Source organism: Salvelinus namaycush, unplaced genomic scaffold (genome assembly GCF_016432855.1).
Source record: "Salvelinus namaycush isolate Seneca unplaced genomic scaffold, SaNama_1.0 Scaffold2929, whole genome shotgun sequence".
Classification (NCBI taxonomy): Eukaryota; Metazoa; Chordata; class Actinopteri; order Salmoniformes; family Salmonidae; genus Salvelinus; species Salvelinus namaycush.
The window spans coordinates 7,306-31,087 of record NW_024059818.1 but is presented as its reverse complement, the minus strand read 5'-3'; the positions used below and the strand labels follow the sequence as shown (position 1 = coordinate 31,087).

The following is a 23,782-nucleotide window of genomic DNA, read 5'->3' as shown; positions in this document are numbered from 1 at the left end:
CTGATCCTGTCTGGCGGAAGGCTCTGGCTGATCCTGTCTGGCGGAAGGCTTTGGCTGCTCCTGTCTGGCGGAAGGCTCTAGCGGCTCCTGTCTGGCGGAAGGCTCTAGCGGCTCCTGTCTGGCGGAAGGCTCTAGCGGCTCCTGTCTGGCGGACGGCTCTGAAGGCTCATGGCAGACGGACGGCTTTGCAGGCTCAGTACAGACGGGCAGTTCATGCGGCGCTTGGCAGATGGACAGGTCAGACGGCGTTGGGCAGACGGGCAGTTCAGGCGCCGTTGGGCAGACGGGCAGTTCAGGCGCCGTTGGGCAGACGGGCAGTTCAGACGCCATTGGGCAGATGGGCAGTTCAGACGCCGTTGGGCAGACGGGCAGTTCAGACGCCGTTGGGCAGACGGGCAGTTCAGACGCCGTTGGGCAGACGGCAGACTCTGGCCGGCTGAGACGCACTGTAGGCCTGGTGCGTGGTGCCGGAACTGGTGGTACCGGACTGGAGACACGCACCTCAAGGCTAGTGCGGGGAGCAGGAACAGGGCACACTGAGTTCTCGAGGCGCACTATAGGACTGGTGCGTGGTACCGGGACTGGTGGTACTGGGCTGAGGGCACGCACCTCAGGGCGAGTGCGGGGAGAAGGATCAGTGCGTACAGGGCTCTGGAGACGCACATGAGGCTTGATGCGTGGTGCCGGAACTGGTGGTACCGGGCTGGGGACATGCACCTGAAGGCTAGTGCGGGGAGAAGGAACAGGGCATACTGGACCCTGGAGACGCACATTAGGCCTAGTGCGTGGTGCCGGCACTGGTGGTACCGGGCTGGAGACAAGCATCTCAGGACTAGTGCGTGGAGCAGCAACAGGACGCACAGGACTCTGGAGACGCACAGGAGGCTTGGTGCGTGGTGCCGGTACTGGTGGTAATGGGCTGGAGACACGCACCATAGGGCTAGTGCGTGGAGGAGGAACAGTGCGTACAGGGCTCTGAAGACGCATATTAGACCTAGTGCGTGGTGCCGGAACTGGTGTTACCGGGCTGGGGACACGCATCTCAGGATGAAGCAGGAACAGGACACACCGGGTTGTAAAGATGTACTGGAGACCTCGTGTGTATAGCCGGCATCAAATCTTCCGGAACTTTAACACAAGTTTCAGGCTGAGTACGAGGAACTGACACAGGTGACATCGGACAGCTAACACGCTCCTCAGGGAGAATGCCATGCATACTCTGCCAAATCAACAGCTCTCTCTCTTCACTCTCCTCCAATTTCGTCAACAACTCCTCGAATGTCTTATAATCTCCCCTTCGTTCACTCTCCTCCAATCTGTCCAATAAATCCTTGACAATCTCAGACTCACCCCTCAACTTCGCCGACTGCTCCAAATGCCCCCCCCCAAGAATTTTTTTGGGATGTCTCTCGGGCTTCCTACCGTTTCGCCGTGCTGCCTCCATTCGCCGGTATCCCTCCTCGCACTGCGCCAGAGAATCCCAGGCGGGCTCCGGCACTCTCTTAGGGTCGATCGCCCATCTGTCGATCTCTTCCCACGTAGTGTAGCCCAGATCCTTCTCCTGTTTCCGTGCTGCCTCCTCATACCGCCGCCTCTCGGCTTTAGCTGCCTCCAGCTCTTCACGAGGGCGGCGATATTCTCCATGTTGAGCCCATGGCCCTTTACCGTCCAGTATTTCCTCCCATGTCCAGAAATCCTGTGTAGGTGGGTCCTGTTGCTTTCTCCCGTTACACCGCTGCTTGATCCTTTGTTGGTGGGTAATTCTGTCACGATCGTCATAATAAGCAGACCAAGGCGCAGCGGGATATGAAGACATCTTCTTATTTATTAAAGATGACGAAACACGAAACGAACACTTTTACAAAACAAAACAACAAACGATCGTGAAGCTATAGACGTAAGTGCAAACACAAGCTACAAACGTACAACATAGACAATTACCCACAAACACCTAAAGCCTATGGCTGCCTTAAATATGGCTCCCAATCAGAGACAACAATAAACAGCTGTCTCTGATTGAGAACCAAATCAGGCAACCATAGACTTTCCTAAACACCTACACTGAACACTACCCCATACCTACTACAAAACCCCCTAAACAATACACACACCCTAAACTAGACAAAACACACAAACATCCCCCATGTCACACCCTGACCTAACTAAACTAATAAAGAAAATCAATATCAAAGAGGCCAGGGTGTGACACCTGCACTAAAACGTGGTTATATTAATAGTATTGCACTTTTCATGTAGCCTTATTTTGTCCAGCTAATAGCCTCACCTCCAATGGAACAACATTACGTAGGAAACGTTCAAATCCTTTTGCTGCTGGATTATTTTGCTGCAACAATACTGGCTAAATTAAGACCTTACATCTGTACATCTACAGTATATGTGTACATTTGTAATGTTAGACAATGTGCAAAATGTTTCCTCTTTTAGGAACAGATGACCATAATATGTGTTTTATTTACAGGGCAAGAAGAGCCTGTTAACCCAAAGGTTTATGAGATTGTAGGAAAAACCTTGGGGTTGCTTTTCCTTTTCAGCCTGATCATATTCTTTGCATGGTAAAAAGATATTCCCAGCTTCAATTTAAACATATTTATCATGCAGATTGTGCTTTTGTATATGAAAACCTAAATGATGTCAAAATACCTTTATTCTTGTCTTCCAGGAGGAGGAGAACATCTAGACTCCCCAGTGGGTTTGACATGACAGACCGTTCACAGGGACTGGTGGGAATGTTAGAATAAACTTTAAAACCCATCTAGAATGTGTGTTTAAGGAAGAATTTAATGAATACTGTGTTTGTGTAACCAACTGTAACTATGAAGTCATTATTCTTCTGAAGTGTCGGTCCTGACAACTGTTCCTTTCTCTGTGTTCTCTCCACAGAACTCCCCGGCTGGGACAGTGTGCTCTAACCAGGCCGCGGTCGGTAGAGGGAACCAGTAAACACCACTTAACCTAGATGGTCTTTATGCACAAGTCAATAACAGAGGTGCATTTGATGTATTTTGCCAATGGTTTTACATGTTTTTTATCTAGAGTATTGTCATTGGGTATTCGTTTTCTATTGATACCTTTGTTACATTTGTAATTGTGTGCTCTTTGAATATCTGAATATTTGTAGAATTTGCTGGGATGAAAAGTATTTAACTGTTACTATAGTGTTGATATGATGATGTAGGCTACTCTTTATTTTAGACCATTTATTTTTAGTGTTGAGTTCACAGAGGATCTGTTAAATGGTTTCCAGTATAGAGGAATTGCTGAGTTCAACTAGCTTACTGAAGGCAGTTTAAGTCCATATAAAGTCAATGATGACTGAGGAGAGAAGACACAGTTAGAGAGACAGTGGTCTGATACAAGGAGAGGAAGTTGGTGAAGTAAGTCTACATGATGGCAGAATGGTTGTTAAAAATCCACTATTCACTGTTTCTCTGCATCTTTTGTGCAGTTCCCAGAATAACAATATTATATATTTTCAGTTTATATCTATTTAGAAGTATGTTGTGTCAGTTTTTTATGTTGAATGTTAAATCAAAGAAACAATTGAGACTGAATATAAGGGTTGTTTATTAATTGCCCTGCAATAAAAACCTTTACATTCATTTCCATTAAATATTTTGGTCTTATTGGTCCAACATTTTACGTATTTCATTCAAATTGATTACATTTATATGTGTCACTGCCTACACATAATACCCATTAATGTGGAATGATGTCTTGAATTAAAAAATGATTTAAAAATGAAATATCTTGAGTCAATAAGTATTCAACCTCTTTCTTATGACAATCATGACTAAGTTCAGGAGTAATAATAAGTTGCATGGACTCACTGTGTGTGCAATAATAGTGAATGACTACCTCATCTCTGTACCCCACACATACAATAATCTGTAAGGTCCCTCAGTCGAGCAGTGTGTTTCAAACAGATTTACCACAAAGACTTCCAATGCTTCGTAAAGAAGAGCACCTATTGGTAGATGGGTAAAACATTAATAGTTGAATATCCCTTTCAGGGAAGTTCTTAATTACAATTTTTAATGGCGTATCAATACACCCAGTCACTATAAAGATAAAGTTGTCCTTCCTAACTCAGTTGCCGGAGAGGAAGGAAAATGCTCGGGGATCTCACCATGAGTCCACTGGTGATTTTATAACATTTACACAGTCTAATGGCTGTGATAGCAGAACACTTAGGACTGGTCAACAATTTTATAGTTACTCCACAATACTAACATAAGTGACAGATTGAAAAGAAGGAAACATGTACAGAATTAACCTATCCCAAAACATGCATCCTGTTTGCAATAAGACACTAAAGTAAAACTGCAAGAAATGTGTAAAAATAAATGTACTGTATGTCCTAAATACAAAGTGTTATGTTTGGGGCCAATCCATCACAACACATCACTGTGTACCACTATTCATATTTTCAAGCATGGTGATGGCTGCACCATGTTATGGCCGTCTAGCAATGATCAACAACCATTTGACAGGGATTTAATCATTTTATAAAGAATAATATAAAAAATATGGTACAATCCAGGAAAGCTCTTACAGACTTACCCAGAAAGACTCACAGATGTAATCACTGCCAAAAAGGATTCTAACGTTAATTAGATAGTTCTGTATTTCTTTTTCAATTCATCTGCAAACATTTCTAAAAACATATTTTCACTTTGTTATTAAGGGGTATTGTGTGTAGATGGGTGAGAAAATAAATATATTTAATCCATTTTAATTTGCATATATTCACAAAAACCTGCACTAAAACGTGGTTAAGTTAACAGTATTGCACTTTTCATGTACCTTATTTTGTCCAGCTAATAGCCTAACCTCCAATGGAACAACATTACGGAGGAAATTTTCAAATCCTTTTGCTGGAGGATTATTTCGCTGCAACAATACTGGATAAATTAAGATCTTACATCTGAACATCTACAGTGTGTGTAAATTGTAATGTTAGACAATGTGTTTTATTTACAGGGCAAGAAGAGCCTGTTGCCCCAAAGATTTTGAAAATTTTGAAAATGTCCTCCTTAATGTTGTTCCATTGGAGGTTAGGCTATTAGCTGGACAAAATAAGGTACATGAAAAGTGCAATATTGTTAACTTAACCACGTTTTAGTGCAGGTTTTTTGTGAATATATGCAAATCAAAAAGCTTATCTGTGATTCCCACAATGCAATAAACTTCTAAGCAACAAAATAGTGATCAAATTAAGATCCTAAAACTGTATCATACCTAGATACATATAGCAGGCATGTAGAAGTATATCTCTTCTACATCTATAATATTCTTAATGTTGTGCCATATTGAATGTGCCAATGCTTCTACCTTTAATAGCCAGCTGCACTTCCTTTGACTTCCCACAGCCGTGACTATTTCTTGCTTCACAGTAGTATAGTTCTCCACCACTAACAGTCACTATGAGGGAGTAACTCTGTCCAGATGCAACCTGCGTTGGTTTACCCTCACTGATCTGGAACCAGGTGAAGGTTGTCACAGGAGGGTTGGCTGTACTGCTGCAGGTAAGAATAACACAGCTGCCCATTAATACTGGATCAGCTGGACTGATGGAGGCCGAGGTGTCCTTAGGAGAGACTGAGGGAGAGGGGTTCACTTAGAATGTATCTGGATATGGTATATTGAGTAGTCTCATCAAAACCACTCTATTACAATCATCAGTGAAAACATGATAGAATGATCTATTCTACAGCAACCGGTCACTAAATCTACACAACAAAATGTTTATTAAGTCAAGGGGTATGAATACATTCTGAAGGCACTGAGTAAATGAATTGAGTTGCACCCCCTTTTGCCTTCAGAACAGCCTCAATTCATCGGGGCATGGACTCTACAAGGTGTCAAACGTGTTGCACCTGGTTGATGGCCCATGTTGACTCCAATGCTTCCCACACTTGTATCAATTTGGCTGGATGTCCTTTGGGTGGTGGACTATTCTGTATACACATGGGAAACAGTGTTATAAAACCCAGCAGTGTTGCAGTTCTTGTCACAAACCAGTGTGTCTGGCACCTACTGCCACACCTCGTTCAAAGGCACTTACATTTATTGTCTTGCCAAAACACCCTCTAAATGGTTCGCATACGCAATACACTTCTCAATTGTCTCAAGGCTTAAAAATTCTTATTTAACCTGTCTCCTCCCCTTCATCTACGCTGAAGTGGATTTAACAAGTGACATCAATAAGGGATCATAGCTTTCACTTGGATTCACATAGTCAGTCTATGTCAAGGAAAGAGCAGTAAGATACAGTTGAACACTGATTCTGATCTATCACCTAATACCTACAGTACTCATATATCCATTGACAGTGAGTGGTAGCCTGAACTGCATGCAGACACGTTGTTTATTTGAAATTTCATACATTTTACCCACATATAAGCAAAGCAGTTTCCACAAAACTGAAATGAGCTTGTTAGTCTCAGAAGACCTAAGATTAAGAATTGTTGACTTGCATAAATCTGGAAAGGGTTACAAAAGTATCTCTAAAAGCCTTGAAGTTCAATAGTCCACGGTAAGACAAATTGTCTATACAGTAAATGGAGAAACTTCAGCAATGTTGCTACTCTCCCTAGGACTGGCCTTCCTGCAAAGATGACTGCAGGAGCACAGCGCAGAATTCTCAATAAGGTTAAGAAGAATTCTAGTGTCAGCTAAAGACTTACGTCAATCTCTGGAACATGCTAACATCTCTGTTGACGAGTCTACGATACGTTAAACACTGAACAAGAATGGTGTTCATAGGAGGACACCACAGAAGAAGTCATTGCTGTCCAAAAAAAACATTGCTGCACGTCTGAAGTTTGCAAAAGTGCCTCTGGATGTTTCACAGCGCTGCTGGCAAAATATTCTGTGGACAGATTAAACATAAGTTGAGTTGTTTGAAAGGAACACACAACACTATGTGTGGAGAAAAAAGGCATAGCACACCAACATCAAAACCTCATCCCAACTGTAAAGTATGGTGGAGGGAGCATCATGGTTTGGGTCTGCTTTGCTTCCACAGGGCCTGAACAGCTTGCTATCATTGACGGAAAAATGAATTCCCAAGTTTATCAAGACTTTTTGCAGCAGAATTTAAGGCTATCTGTCCGCCAATTGAAGTCAACAGAAGTTGGGTGATGCAACAGGACAACAACCAAAAACACAGAAGTAAAACAACAACAGAATTATTTCAGAAGAAAATACTCCTTCTGGAGTGACCCAGTCAGAGTCCTGACCTCAACCCGATGGCATGACCTCAAGAGATCAGTTCACACCAGACATCACAAGAATATTGCTGAACTGAAACAGTTCAGTACTACAGAAAACGTTTGGTTGAGGTTATTGTTTCCAAAGGAGGGTAAACCAGTTATAAAATCCAAAGGTTCACAAACTTTTCCCACCCTGCACTGTGAATGTTTACTTGTGTTTTCAATAAAGACGTGAAAACGTATAATTGTTTGTGTGTTGTTAGTTTAAAACTTCTCACGAGTCACAAACCCGGATCCGGGATCCCCCCCATCAAAAAAGCTGACTAGCATATTCTAGCCTAACGCGACAGGGATATCATATAATATAATTTTCATGAAATCACAAGTCCAATACAGCAAATGAAAGATAAACATCTTGTGAATCCAGCCATCATTTCCGATTTTTAAAATGTTTTACAGCGAAAACACAATATGTATTTCTATTAGCTAACCACAATAGCAAAAGACTCAACCGCATATTTTCACAATTTTTCTACCGCATAGGTAGCTATCACAAAACCGACCAAATAGAGATATAATTAGTCACTAACCAAGAAACATCTTCATCAGATGACAGTCTTATAACATGTTATACAATAAATCTATGTTTTGTTCGAAAAATGTGCATATTTCAGGTATAAATCATAGTTTTACATTGCAGCTACCATAAAAAATATCACCAAAGCAGCCGGAATGATTACAGAGAGCAACGTGAAATACCTAAATACTCATCATAAAACATTTATGAAAAATACATGGTGTACAGCAAATGAAAGATAAACATCTTGTGAATCCAGCCAATATTTCAGATTTTTTAAGTGTTTTACAGCGAAAACACAATATAGCATTATATTAGCTTACCACAATAGCCAACCACACAAACGCATTCATTCACCGCAAAAGTAGCGATCGCAAAAAAAACAGCAAAAGCTATAAAATTATTCACTAACCTTGACAAACTTCATCAGATGACAGTCCTATTGTCACGATCGTCATAATAAGCGGACCAAGGCGCAGCGTGAGAGACATACATCTTCCTTTATTAGACGAAGACGTACCACGAAACACTCTTACAAAACTAACAAAACAATAAACGACCGTGAAGCTATAAACGAAAGTGCACACACAAGCTACTAACGTTCAACATAGACAATTACCCACAAACACCTAAAGCCTATGGCTGCCTTAAATATGGCTCCCAATCAGAGACAACAATAAACAGCTGTCTCTGATTGAGAACCAAATCAGGCAACCATAGACTTTCCTAAACACCTACACTGAACACAACCCCATACATACTACAAAACCCCCTAAACAATACACACACCCTAAACTAGACAAAACACACAAACATCCCCCATGTCACACCCTGACCTAACTAAACTAATAAAGAAAATCAATATAACAAAGGCCAGGGTGTGACACCTATAACATCATGTTACACAATACATATATGTTTTGTTCGAAAATGTGCAATTTTAGCGGTACAAATCGTGGTTTTACAATGTTAATACGTAGCCAAACTGCACAAAATTATCCGGATATATTTCTGACACTCACATAATCTAATCAAAGAACTCATCATAAACTTTACTAAAAAATACATGTTGTACAGCAAATGAAAGATACACTAGTTCTTAATGCAATCGCCGTGTTAGAATTCTAAAAATAACTTTAGTACGACATACAGCTTACGTTATAGCGAGACAGCGCCTGCAATGAGGGCGGAAAATAGTACTAAACATTTTCCACAGAAATAAGAAATAACATCATAAATGGTTCCTACTTTTGCTGAGCTTCCATCCGAATCTTGTACAAGGAGTCCTTTGTCCAGAATAAATCGTTGTTTGGTTTCAGAATGCCCTCTTCTCCTGTCGAATTAGCAACCAAAGCTAGCCAAGTGGCGCGAAGTTGTCCATCGTCACCAAACGCAGAGAACGGAAAACGCCAAAACTCCCGATAAACGTTCAATAATCTGATAAAACTATATTGAAAAAAACATACTTTACGATGATATTATCACGTGTATCAAATAAAATCAAAGCCGGAGATATTAGCCGTCTATACCGAAAGCTTTTCAGAAGGCAATCCAGGGTTCCTTCCCGCGCCTTGCTGGACAAAGGAAATTTGGGGTCACGTCATTCCAAGAGCTCTTGTTCGACCTCAGATCAAGCTAGACACCCCATTCCACCTCAGGCTCCTAACCTGCTACATAAATTCTCATCAACTGCTACGAAAAAGTAAATTCCATATCAAAGTGGAGTGAAAAGAGTGTCTCTGTGGCTTCCAACCCATCAGGATCCTCTTGGCAAATAGACTTCAAAGAGGAAGTTGGTGTAGGAGAAGTTGAGTGGTGTGTGAGAATCAGTCAGATACAGTTACTCTGTTTCATACCAAGTCTGTTTTTCATGTTGAAACATAATGTGACAACCATATGTTTTGTATCAAACTCAAATGTAACTTTTTTCCTTTTATTTGTCTTCAATAAATGAATAGTGGATATTGGTTCATGATTGAACTATATTTTGAAATCCCACACACATTCTTATTCAATTCTGGCAACTATCGACTTCTTCACAGTATCTTCTGTTATTTTGAATATTCAAAATAAATTAAAGGAAATTAATTATGAGTGATGAGATTCAATATGTTCTAAAGTACTGCTGTTTGTTCATGTATTATCTTCACAACTGAAGGACATAATGTATTTGATATGGAGATGGTTCAATGCAATTTGTTGTGTGAGTTAAGCTACTCTACCAGTAAGTGTATGTTTGTACTGTTTCAGGTGATCAGTAGTGTGTGAGTTCTCACATGGCTTGTCCTGAGAACATGTTTTTTCTCATTGTCCTCTTTATGTCAGCTGAGTCTTCCACACAACAACAACTAGTTATGAATCAGACAGAGGAATAAGCACAAGTCATTATATTTTATGGTATGAGCTATATTCCCGTCTGTGTCAATGTATAGAAAAGTGTACAGTTGACTCCTGATTAGTAGAGTTTAATAGTCTGGATTCAAACATTCTGTGCTCCAGATATGTGCATGATCCAGTTTAGGGAATGGAGTCGTGACATCAGGAATCACCTGTACATTGAAAATGTGTTAATATATTTTGCTGCAGAAAGAGAGATAGACTGTACTGAAAAGATCACATATCCTCCCTGATGTTGTCCTTCAGGTTGCAGGTGTTTTGGCCTGTTTGGCCAACGAGGTTTGATCACCACAATGCCAGATAGACTGGATGTACTGACTGGCTCCTGTGTGCAAATCCCATGTGCATTTGATATTCCTTGCTTTAAATTGAACAGCACAATACTTACCTCTGGAGTGTGGATTAAAGAATTACCAGTCTTTGGTGGGCGTCCGGACAATGTGATAATTAACAGCAGTAAGATGGTCAACAGATATCAAGGGAAGATACCTGGAAACATGTCCCAGAAGAACTGCACCACAGTCCTCTTCAATGTTGCCACCAGTTACTCTGATTAATCGCCCTTCAGAATTGAGAGTCAACCATTCAAAGCAAAAAGTCTGTTTATATACTGTAGTTGTCAATGGTAAGAAGAAACAGACTATATAAATGTTATACATGTTTCTAAAATGATATGAATAGAATAAGACCAAGTAGGCAGTGTGTCTGTCAGTGTAAAATATATTTATCTACAATGTATTACAGATTTGCCTTCCAGTCCCATCATTACTGTCTCAGGTGAGGTGAAGGAAGGGACCCCTGTCAGTTTGAACTGCTCTGCTTTCGCCCCCCATCCTGAACACCCCCCTGAGCTGACATGGACTCTCCCAACACAGTTCACACCTGAGAATCAACTGCAGGAGAATCCAGACCAAATCAAATCAGTTTTCTCCACGGTGACCTTCGCTCCATCATACCTTCATCATGAGAAGAACATCACTCGTACTGCAGTCTACCCAGTAGGGACAAGCAACAAGACAGCTGAACATAACATGATGCTTAACGTTTCATGTAAGATTTAGTGACCGGTTCCTGTAGAATAGATCATTCTATCATGTTTTCACTGATGATGTAATAGAGTGGTTTTGATGAGACTATTCAATATACCATATCCAGATACATTCTAAATGAACCCCTCTCCCTCAGTCTCTCCTAAGGACACCTCAGCCTCCATCAGTCCAGCTGATCCAGTATTAGTGGGCAGCTGTGTTAATCTGACCTGCAGCAGTACAGCCAACCCTCCTGTGACATCCTTCACCTGGTTCCAGATCAGTCGGGGTAAACCAACACAGGTAGCATCTGGACAGAGTTACACGCTCAATGTGACTGTTGGCAATCAAGTGCACTACTAGCGTGAATCAATACATGACCAAGGACTTGAGAAGTCACAGGAAGTGCTGCTTGCTATTGAAAGTAAAACAGGTGGCATAATCTTAGGTTAGATATACTTTAGAGATCTTTATGTGAGAAATAATATGTGCTGTATTTTCAGGGCCAGAAGAGCCTGTTAACCCAATGGTTGTTGGGGTTGCAGCATGAACTCTGGGGGTCTTTTTGCTTATCAGCCTGATCAGTGTTTTGGATGGTAAAAACTCTTCCTGGCATCAATGCAAAACTATGTATTTATGTTGTGTTTGTGCTCTTGCATATGAAAACCTTCTCAGTGCATTCAGAAGGCCTTTCTAAATGTCTTCCAGGAGGAGAAAACCTAGGTTCAATCATGGACTTAAACGGACAAGCAATGCCCTGAGACAGATGGCAATAAGGCTCAACTTTAAAAACCCATCCACAAAGTGCATTTAAGGAAGTACTGAATTAATGCTGAAACTATCCAGCCATGAGGTTAACATCATTTTAGAGGAAGTTTAGGGGAGATGACCACACCGATAGCAATGCCACGTCCTGTAAGAACATAGAATGATAACAGAATAGCTGTTGGACTTTGACAGTGTTTACTTTGACTGTGAAGCATTTAGATTGTACTTCATTTGTTGGCAAAAGGCCAGTCAACAATGTAACTCTTCTGTCAGATGAATTTACATTTTCATTGACATCCCCTCAGTATGTGTTGTGTAACCTGCTGAGCTTAGAGCTGTACACCTGTCCCTCTCTTAGTTGGAGAGACAGTGGTCTGATACAAGACAGGAAGTTGGTGAAGTAAGTCTACATGATGGCAGAATGGTGTTAACATCTACTAGTCACTGTTTCTCTTAAGCTTTTGTGCAGTTACCAGAATAACAATATCATATATTTTCAGTTTATATCTATTTAAAATGTATCGTGTCGGTTTTTATGTTGAGTGTTATTAACTGCCTGGCTCAGGGGCATAACGACAGATTTTTACTTTGTCAGCTCTGGGATTCGATCCAGAAACCTTCCGGTTACTGGGCCTGACACTCTAACTACTAGGCTAGTAAAAGATAAAACAAAGTAAAAATATGCGTTTTTTTTCTTTTTCTTTTTTCTCGTTATCTTGAAATACAAGAGAAAGGCCACAATGTATTATTCCAGTTTAGTCGCAATTTTGATTTTGGCCACTAGATGGCAGAGTTTTAGACTGCTCCTATGAACCATTGCATTTCTGTTCAAAATGTTGTATCAAGTCTGCCCAAATATGCCTAATTGGTCAATATATACATTTTCAAGTACATAACTGTGCACTCTACTCAAACAATAACATGGTATGTTTTCACTGTAAAAGCTACTGTAAATTAGACAGTGCCGTTAAAGTGGTTCCTCCTTTAAAACTTCTTCTCAATAGGGGGTGCTATTTGCACTTTGTAATAATTTCGTTCCCAAATTAAACTGCCTCGTACTCAATTCTTGCTCGTACAATATGCATATTATTATTACTATTGGATAGAAAACACTCTCTAGTTTCTAAAACCGTTTGAATTATATCTGTGAGTGAAACAGAACTGGAGTTGGAGGAATTTTCCTATGAGGATGTGAGAATGCTGAATTCTGCAAGCTGTTCCCAGGTCAGTTTATTAATTTGCCTGTCTTCTATTGGTTGAGATGCACTGCATACGTCTTCCCCTGGGTGTCAGCGAATAGTGAGAGTTGAAATGGGGTTGCTAGGCAGAACTAAGAGGTTATAAATGGCCTGGGAACGAAGGGTCCGGTCTTTGTTCACTTCGCTCTGACGCAGGAAGGACATCTGGCTGTGGCTCTAGAACGCTCCGGTTATAGGCCTTAGATATATCCGGTCATGTTTTTATTCGTTATAGGTGTTAAAGACATCATAATGTTGTTATATTAAACCGAGTTATATCAGTTTATATCGGTATATTGCGATTTTCGGATATTTAATCGTCCTGCGTTTTAGTGAGTCGGACACGTCTTTGCCACATGGCTAATGTTTACTGCTAAATCGAACGTTGAAGAGGACAATCTACAACCAAGCAACGATTCTTTTGGACTAAGGACACCTTGCCCAAGATTCTGATGGAAGCTCATCAAATAGTAAGAAGTATTTATCATGTTAATTCGTTGTTCTGTTGAAAAATGTAGAACAGATATTCTGCCAATAATTTAGGTGCGGTCTCGCTTTAACGCACGCTGTATGTTGTAGTAACGTTAATTTTAAAAATCTAACACAGCGATTGCATTAAGAACTAATGTATCTTTCATTTGCTGTCCAACCTGTATTTTTTAGTCAAGTTTATGATTAGTTATCGATTAGATTAGGTGCCTCTCCCAAGATTTCTCCCGACATATTGTTGGCAGCCTGGCTACTTTTCTCATTGTATAACCACGATTTGTGCCGCTAAATATGCACATTTTCAAACAAACTCTATATGTATTGTGTAATATGATGTTATAGGACTGTCATCTGATGAAGTTTTGAGAAGGTTAGTCAAAAATGTAATATCTTTTGCTGGTTTATTCGCTATCGCTAACGTGCATGAATCAATGCTGCTGTGTGGTTGGCTATTGTAGTAAGCTAATATAATGCTATATTGTGTTTTCGCTGTAAAACACTTAAAAAATCTGAAATATTGGCTGGATTCACAAGATCTTTGTCTTTCATTTGCTGTACGCTGTGTATTTTTTAGAAATGTTTTATGATGAGTATTTAGGTAATTCACGTTGCTTTCTGTAGTTATTCTAGTCGCTTTGGTGAGAGTTGTGATGGTGGCTGCAATGGTAAACTATGATTTATACCTGAAATATGCACATTTTTCTAACAAAACATATGCTATACAATAAATATGTTATCAGACTGTCATCTGATGAAGTTGTTTCTTGGTTAGTGGCTATTTATATCTTTATTTGGTCGAATTTGTGATCCAGATTTGTGATTTCAGATTTTCTAAGTGTTTTACAGCGAAAACACAATATAGCGTTATATTAGCTTAGCACAGTAGCAAACCAAACAACAGCATTGATTCCAGCCAAACATAGCGATAACGTATTCACCACCAAAAATATTAATTTTCACTAACCTTCTCAGAATTCTTCAGATGACAGTCCTGTAACATCATATTACACAATGCATATAGAGTTTGTTCGAAAATGTGCATATTTAGCGGCAATAATCGTGCTTATACAATGAGAAAAGTTGCCAAGCTCCCCAGAAAATTGCGGGCGCCATCTTGGAGAGTCACCTAGTCTAATCAATAAATAATCATAAACTTGACTAAAAAATACAGGGTGGACAGCAATTGAAAGACAAATTAGTTCTTAATGCAATCGCTGAATTACATTTTTAAAATTAACCTTACTGCGCAATACTGGGTGCAATACAGGGTGCGATAGCGCAACGCTACACGGAAAATAATGGCGTCTTATACATTTTACTTTTTCAACAGAACAACGAATTATCAGCATAAATAGTACTTACTATTAGCTGAACTCCCATCAGAATCTTGGGAAAGGTGTCCGTTGGCCAAAAGAATCGTTGCTGGGTTGGAGAATGTTTCCTTCGACGTTGCAATTAGCAGTACACAATGGCATTCGAGAGAGAGAGATACCCAACTCAATACAGCGTCAGAAAATGAAATGCCCGAAAATCGCAATATACTGACATAAACTGATATAAATCGGTTTAAAATAACAAGATTATGATGTCTTTAAAGCCTATATCGAATAAAAACAGAGCCGGATATATCTAGTTTCTAAAACCAGAGCTTCTAAAAAGACATTCCAAGACCCTCTCTGCGTCAGCGCGAAGGTCCAAAAGGGTGGACACCTCGGTTCCAATCAATTTATCAACTTTCTGAACTACGTAGAGACTCCATTTCAACTCTCCCTATTCGCTAACAACCAGGGGAAGGCGTATGCAGTGCATCTCAACCAATAGAAGACAGTCAGGGTTATCTACAGGTCTGGGAACAGCAAGCAGATTTCACCATTTTCAAATCCTCATAGGAGAATTGCTCTAAGTCGAGTTCTGTTTCACTTACAGACATAATTCAAACGGTTTTAGAAACTAGAGAGTGTTTTCTATCCAATAGTAATAATAATATGCATATGGTACGAGCAAGAATTGAGTACGAGGCAGTTTAATTTGTAAACACCAAGAAAAAAATAATGCTAACAGCTCCCCCTATTGACACGAAGTTAATGCAATCGCAGTGTTAGAATTCTAAAAATAACTTCATTACGACATAAGGCTTACGTTATGGCGAGCGAGTGCCCAAAACCTGGGCGCAAAACTAATAGTACACAGTTCGACAGATATATGAAATAGCATCATAAAATGGGTCCTACTTTTGATGAGCTTCCATCAGAATGGTGTACAAGAGGTCCTTTGTCAAGAACAATCGTTGTTTGGATTTAGAACGTCCTTTTTCCCTCTTGAATTAGCAAGCGCACTAGCCAAGTGGCGCGAAGCTCTCCTTCCTGAACAAAGGCACACAACGCAACACGCCTAACGTCCCGAATAAATTTCAATAATCTAATAAAACTATATTGAAAAAACATACTTTACGATGATATTGTCACATGTATCAAATAAAATCAAAGCCGGAGATAGTAGTCGCCTATAACGACAGTTTTTCAGAAGGCAATTCCAGGTCCATCCTCGCGCTTTCCAGAAAACAGGAAATGGGTGACACGTCATTCCAAGAGGATTTATTCCACCTCAGACCAAGATAAACACTCAATTTCTTCTCTCACTGCCTCTTGACATCTAGGGGAAGGTGTATGACGTGCATGTATACTAATACGTATCATGCCCATTTATAGACAGGACCTAGAACAGAGCATAGTTTTCAGACTTTCCACTTCCTGGTCAGGAAGTTTGTGCCAAATGAGTTCTGTTTTACTCTCAGATATAATTCAAACGGTTTTAGAAACTAGAGAGTGTTTTCTATCCAATAGTAATAATAATATGCATATTGTACGAGCAAGAATTGAGTACGAGGCCGTTTGAAATGGGCACCTTTTATCAGAGCTACTCAATACTGCCCCTGCAGCCAGAAGAAGTTAAGAACTAATGTATCTTTCATTTGCTGTCCAACCTGTATTTTTTAGTCAAGTTTATGATTAGTTACTGATTAGATTAGGTGCCTCTTCCAAGATTTCTCCCGACATTTTGTTGGCAGCTTGGCTACTATTCTCATTGTATAACCACGATTTGTGCAGCTAAATATGCACATTTTCGAACAAACTCTATATGTATTGTGTAATATGATGTTATAGGACTGTCATCTGAAGAAGTTTGAGAAGGTTAGTGAAAAAATTAATATCTTTTTCTGGTTTATTCGTTATCGCTATTGTTGGCTTGAATCAATGCTGTTGTGTGGTTGGCTATTGTAGTAAGCTAATATAATGCTATATTGTGTTTTCGCTGTAAAACACTTAAAAAATCTGAAATATTGGCTGGATTCACAAGATCTTTGTCTTTCATTTGCTGTACGCTGTGTATTTTTCATAAATGTTTTATGATGAGTATTTAGGTAATTCACGTTGGTCTCTGTAGTTATTCTAGTTGCTTTGGTGAGAGTTGTGATGGTGGCTGCAATGTAAAACTATGATTTATACCTGAAATATGCACATTTTTCTAACAAAACATTTGCTATACAATAAATATGTTATCAGACTGTCATCTGATGAAGTTGTTTCTTGGTTAGTGACTATTTATATCTTTATTTGGTCGAATTTGTGATAGCTACCTATGCAGGAAAAAAATGGTGGGAAAAAAAAGTTGTGTCTTTTGCTATCGTGGTTAGCTAATAGAAATACATATTGTGTCTTCCCTGTAAAACATTTTAAAAATCAGAAATGATGGCTGGATTCACAAGATGTGTATCTTTCATCTGGTGTCTTGGACTTGTGATTTAATGATATTTAGATGCTAGTATTTACTTGTGGCGCTATGCTAGGCTATGCTAGTCAGCTTTTTTACTGATGAGGGTGCTCCGGGATCCGGGATTGTGACCAAGTAGAAGTTAACTATATTTTTAAATCCCACACACATTCCTATTCAAGCCTGGCAAGAATCAACTTCTTCACAGTATCTTCTGTTATTTTGTATATTCAAAATAAATTAAAGGAAATTAATTATGAGTGATGAGATTCAATATGTTCTAAAGTACTGCTGTTTGTTCATGTATTAGCTGCACAACTGAAAGACATAGTGTATTTGATATGGGGATGGTTCAATGCAATGTGTTGTGTGAGTTAAGCTACTCTACAAGTAAGTGTATGTTTGTACTGTTTCAGGTGATCAGTAGTGTGTGAGTTCTCACATGGCTTGTCCTGAGAACATGTTTTTTCTCATTGTCCTCTTTATGTCAGGTGAGTCTTCCACACAGCAACAACTAGTTATGAATCAGACATAAAGGAATAACCACAAGTCATTATATTTTATGGGATGTGCTATATAACTGTGTTGAAAAGTGTGCAGTTAATTCCTGATAAATGTATTTTAATAGTCTGGATTCAAACAGTCTTGTGAAAAAGTTTTTTTGATATTTTTGATACTGAATGTTATCAGATATTCAATCAAAAGCTGATATTAGATCAATGGAACCTGAGTGAACAAATAACACAACAATGACATACTTATTTCATTTATTACTTAAACAAAGTTATGCAACACCCACATGTTCATTGAAATAAGTCTATATTATTATTATTATTAGTAGAGACTGTACCGTTGATGTGTATAAACCCTGGATCGCTGATGCTATGTAACGGCCAATGAGAGACTTTAAATCCACCGGTCTCTATATATGGTACTCCCCAGAAGAAGCAGTCCTCCATAAGAATTAATGGAATTCTACAGTATTTCAATCAAATGTTTTAAGGACAAAATTACATGTATTTAAGTATTATGTTGTAGATGGGACAGTAAAGTTAGTACTATATAAAGAAAATACTTCAATATCTTTGCATGTTTATTTTTTTATTTGTTATGTTCAGGTCATATAAAAAGCATGAGCTGGAGCACACTAAGAGAAAATGACTTATTGTAGAGGTGCTGACTAACGGTGAATACCCTGTAAGCTATAAAAACAAAGAGAGTTGCACACTCTATATATATATAAACTCCCAGTAATTTATTGGGTAAAACACCAACGTTTCGGCATCACTGTGCCTTCTTCAGGGTAAAGTCATGAATGCTTGAACCAGGTTATGCAGACAAACAGTGAAATTAGTGCAACCAATGACAATAGTGAGGGGTGTGTCATAATTACGAGTTTAATTTGAATGAATTGAGTGAAACTGTTAATAGACAATAGTTTACAGCATATTGAATATATTAGGCTATTGTTATCATTAACATTAGCATACGATTAGCATCAACATACATTAGAGTTTAATTTAATTTCACATATATTTCTTGTTTCCAATTTCATAAAATGGTGTTACAAGTAATCTTTTGGTTCATCCATAATGCATAATAAGAATCATGAACAGGGAGAAGATATTGGCTGTACGCTGATAAGCTGTAGAAAGAATATATTAATTTATAAGACTTCTTCATAAAACAGTAATTGTTCATAAGAAGGGCCTGAGATCAAAGTCAATATTCTGACCACTAGGGGTCAATGTTTTTCAATAGGAAATCCAGTAGGCTTCCCTCTGTAGTAGTAGGATCTCCATGTTACCTCCTCTCCTTGGTAGAGCAACAGGATCAATACCTGTGTATTTGAGGGAGGAGATGGCATCAACCTGTGTTGCTTCAACAAAGTGAGCTGCTACTGGATAATCAGTGTTCTTACACCTGATTGAGCTGCGGTGTTCAGCTCTACATTGTTTTAATTGTCTTTTCGTTTGTGGCTTTTCCACATGAACATGTGATGAGATAGATTACTACCTTTGTCTTGCAAGAGATGATACCCCTAACAGGGATTTTCCCACCTGTATGAGGGTATCTGAAGAAGGATGTTTTTGTAGTGCTATTGCACTGTGCGCTAGAGCCACATTTGTAGTTCCCATTTGGAATGGGTGTCAAGAGTGTCTGAGTGGGCTCAGGGGGCAGGTCAGATCTCACTAAGCTATCCCCAATATTGCGACCATGCTTTTAGACCACCAGTGGGGTTTCCTTGAAGAGGTGTGAATCTGATATCTGATTGCAGAATATGCCAGTGCTTTTTCAGGATTGCTTTCATTTTCTCTGAACACGTGGTGTACTTCGTGCAAAAGACTGTTGCGTTGTTTCACTTCTTTGGTTTAGTTTTTAGAAAACCCTCTCTTGGTTTTTGAGATATTTTCGTCATTGCAGCATCAAGACTTTTTTTCCTTGTAGACTCTGATTTTGAATTTATTTTGAATTTTCTTAGCATTGCTGTCAAAATCTGACTGTTGGCAACAGATTCTTATAACCCTGCATAACGGGCTATATGGTAGACCATTCCTGAGGGGAAGGGGATGGATAATATCCGCACGTAGCAGGGTATTGCGGTCTGTTGGCTGTGTGTACAAGTCTGTATGTAAAACATCATTCTCTTTGATGATCCTTAAGTCCAGGTAGTTTATTTTTCTCTCATCAGTCTGCATGGTGAATTTGAGATATTCAGAGCTCTCGTTTAGCAGAGTTTGGAATTCATTTAGTTCCTGCTGACTTCCTTCCCAGAGCACAAAGACATCATCTATGTATCTCTTCCATGAGAGGATTTTAGAGAGTAGGGGGTGTGTCTCTGTTTTGTAAATGAGTGGTTCCTCAAATTGTTCCACATACAGGTTCACATAGTTGGGGTCAAAGGGGGAGGCCATGGCTACACCCCGAATTTGAAGGAAAAACTCTTTGCATTAAGGTGTCTGTAATAGAATATACTTGTCAAAATGGATGTAGACATTAATAAATGCATTTCCAACATATTTTTTTAAATGGAGGAGATGGATGTGCAGTTGCTTCCAATCAGCGGCCCCTGCAGTCATCTAGGGTTAATACATATCATTGGACTGAACTGAAAATATATCAGAACCTCCCTGATGTTGTCTTTTATGTTGCAGGTGTTTTGGCCCGTTTTGGTCAACGAGATTTGATCGCCACAATGCCAGATAGACTGGATGTACTGACTGGCTCCTGTGTGCAAATCCCATGTTCATTTGATATTCCTGGCCAACATAAGGATACATTTAACAGCACAACACTAACCTCTGGAGTGTGGATTAAAGAAAACCCATACTTTGGTGGGCTTCCGGACAATGTGATATTTAACAGTAGTGAGACGGTCAACAGATATCAAGGGAAGATAACTGGAAACATGTCCCAGAAGAACTGCACCACAGTCTTCTTCAATGTAACCACCAATTACAATAGATACTTCTTCAGGATTGAGAGTCAACCATTCCGTGCAACAGACACTGGAAAGTCTGTTGAAATAGTTGTCAGTGGTAAGAGACAATTTAACTGTTTACCAACTATTTTTCCAGTTTATATTCCTCGCATCAAAGATAAGAACAATAGTACAGTTTAACTATTAGTGTAAAATATCTTAATCTACAATGTATTACAGATTTGCCTTCCAGTCCCATCATTACTGTCTCAGGTGAGATGAAGGAAGGGACCCATGTCAGTTTGAACTGCTCTGCTGTCGCTCCCTGTCCCGACCACCCCCCTGAGCTGACATGGACTCTCCCAACACAGTTCACACCTGAGAACCAACTGCAGGAGAATCCAGACCAAACCAAATCAGTTCTCTCCACGGTGACCTTCACTCCGTCATACCTTCATTATGAGAAGAACATCACTTGTACTGCAGTCTACCCAGTAGGGGCAAGCAACAAGACAGCTGAACATACCATGATGCTTAATGTTTCATGTAAGATTTAGTCACCGGTTCCTGTAGAATAGATCATTCTATCATGTTTTCACTAATGATTGTAATAGAGTGGTTTTGATGAGACTATTCAATATACCATATCAGATACATTCTAAATGAACCCATCTCCCTCAGTCTCTCCTAAGGACACCTCGGCCTCCATCAGTCCAGCTGATCCAGTATTAGTGGGCAGCTGTGTTAATCTGACCTGCAGCAGTACAGCCAACCCTCCTGTGACAAACTTCACCTGGTTCCAGATCAGTGGGGGTAAAACAACACGGGTAGCATCGGGACTGAGTTACTCCCTCAATGTGACTGTTGATGGAGGACTGTACTTCTGTGAAGCAAGAAATAGTCACGGCTGTGGCAAGTCAAAGGAAGTGCAGCTGGCTATTAAAGGTAAAACGGGCACGTAGGGCACAATCGTATGTTAGATATACACTATATATTCAAAAGTATGTGGACACCCCTTCAAATGCGTGGATTCAGCTATTAAAGCTCCACATGTTGCTGACAGGTGTTTAAAATCGAGCACACAGCCATGCAATCTCCGTAGACAAACATTGGCAGGAGAATGGCAACATTCACTACCGAGTTCCAAACTGCCTTTGGAAGCAACGGCAGCACAAGAACTGTTTGTTGAGGGCTTCATGAAATGGGTTTCCATGGCGGAGCAGCCACACACAAGCCTAAGATCACTATGTGCAATGCCAAGAATCAGCTGCAGTGGTGTAAAGCTCACTGCCATTGGACTCTGGAGAAGTGGAAATCCATTCTCTGGCGTGTTGAATATACGATTCACCATCTGGCAGTCCGGCGGACGAATCTGGGTTTTGACGGATTCCAGGAGAACACTACCTGCCCCAATGCATAGTGCCAACTGTAAAGTTTGGTGGATGAGGAATAATGGTCTGGGGCTGTTTTTCATGGTTTGGTCTAGGCCCCTTAGTTCCAGTGACGGGACATCTTAACGCTACAGCATAAAACGACATTCTATATTCCATATTAATGCCCATGATTTTGGAATGAGATGTTCGACGAGCAGGTGTCCACATACTTTAGGTCATGTAGTGTACTTTAGAAATCTTTATGTGAGAATTGACCATAATATGTGCTGTATTTTCAGGGCAAAAAGAGCCAAAAACCTCCATGGTTTTGGAGGTTGCAGCAGGAACTCTGGCGGCATTTTTGCTTATCAGCCTGATCAGTCTTTTTGTATGGTAAAAACTTTTCCTGGCATCAACGCAAAACTAGTTTATTTCTGCTGTGTGTTGTGCTTTTGCATATGAAAACCCTCAGTGCATTCAGAAGGCCTTTCTAAATGTCTTCCAGGAGGAGAAACTCTAGGCTCCACGATGGACTTGAAAGGACGGACAATCCACAGGGACAGGTGGGAATAAGGCTACACTTTCAAAACCATCTACAAAGTGTATCTAAGGAAGTTCACATCATTTTAGAGCAAGTTTAGGGGGAGATGACCACACCGATAGCAATGCCACATCCTGTAAGAATATGGAATGATAACAGAATAGCTGTTGGACTTTGACAGTGTTTTTCTGGCAAAATGTAACTCTTTACACCTGTCAGTTGAATTGACATTTTCATTGACAACCACTCAGTATGTGTTGTGTAACCTGCTGACATTAGAGTTTTACACATGACTGAGCTTTACACCTGTTCCTCTCTCTGTGTTCTCTCCACAGAACTCCCCGGTTGGGACAGTGTGTGCTAACCAGGCTACAGCCGGAGAGGAACCTGCAGAAAACCAGTCTGAAGAGATCCAATATGGTGACATAGACTTCTCCAAACTACGGCCCAAAGAGACCCCAGCTGCAGCCCAGGACAGGGTCCAGGGACAGGAGAGTGAGTACGCTGAAGTCAATGTGACCAGAAGAGGGGCCCAGGAACCACCTCTTAACAACCTAGATGGGCTTTATGCACGAGTGGATAAAAGAGGTGCATGTTAAGTATTTTGCCAATGGGTATTGTTGGATTCGACATTTTGAACATATTAAAGACATGATAGATCAGACGCATAGTATATTAAATAGTGAAACATACTGGGTCTCTGTAGCGAGACAGATAGCTGTGGAATGTGTTGGGTGACAAGAGGAGAGCAACGTGTTCATACAGGGGACACAGATGGATCTGTGGATTAGATGAAGGAGGGGTTGAGGTCAGGAGGTGAGGACAGATTCTCATCAGGGAGTAATAAATGTTTGGTATCCTGTTACCCTCTTTATTATCTTCCTGTAGAGCAATTACATGTAAGGATTGGAGATGAGGAGGAGTGTCTTAAGTGGAATGTAAAT

The 23,782-nt window shown here is 40.1% G+C and overlaps 1 protein-coding gene across 1 annotated transcript; it reads left to right on the top strand.

Moving 5' to 3' along the window:
• Positions 1–20,699: 20,699 nt before the first annotated feature.
• LOC120039705 (B-cell receptor CD22-like) lies at positions 20,700–23,426 on the top strand (the record flags this gene model as incomplete). The annotated part of the gene is made up of 5 exons (XM_038985112.1): positions 20,700–21,042; positions 21,165–21,470; positions 21,606–21,869; positions 22,597–22,685; positions 23,174–23,426. Coding segments are annotated over exons 1-5 (1,255 nt in total), but the record flags the coding sequence as incomplete, so codon positions are not given.
• Between the last annotated feature and the right edge of the window lie 356 nt (positions 23,427–23,782).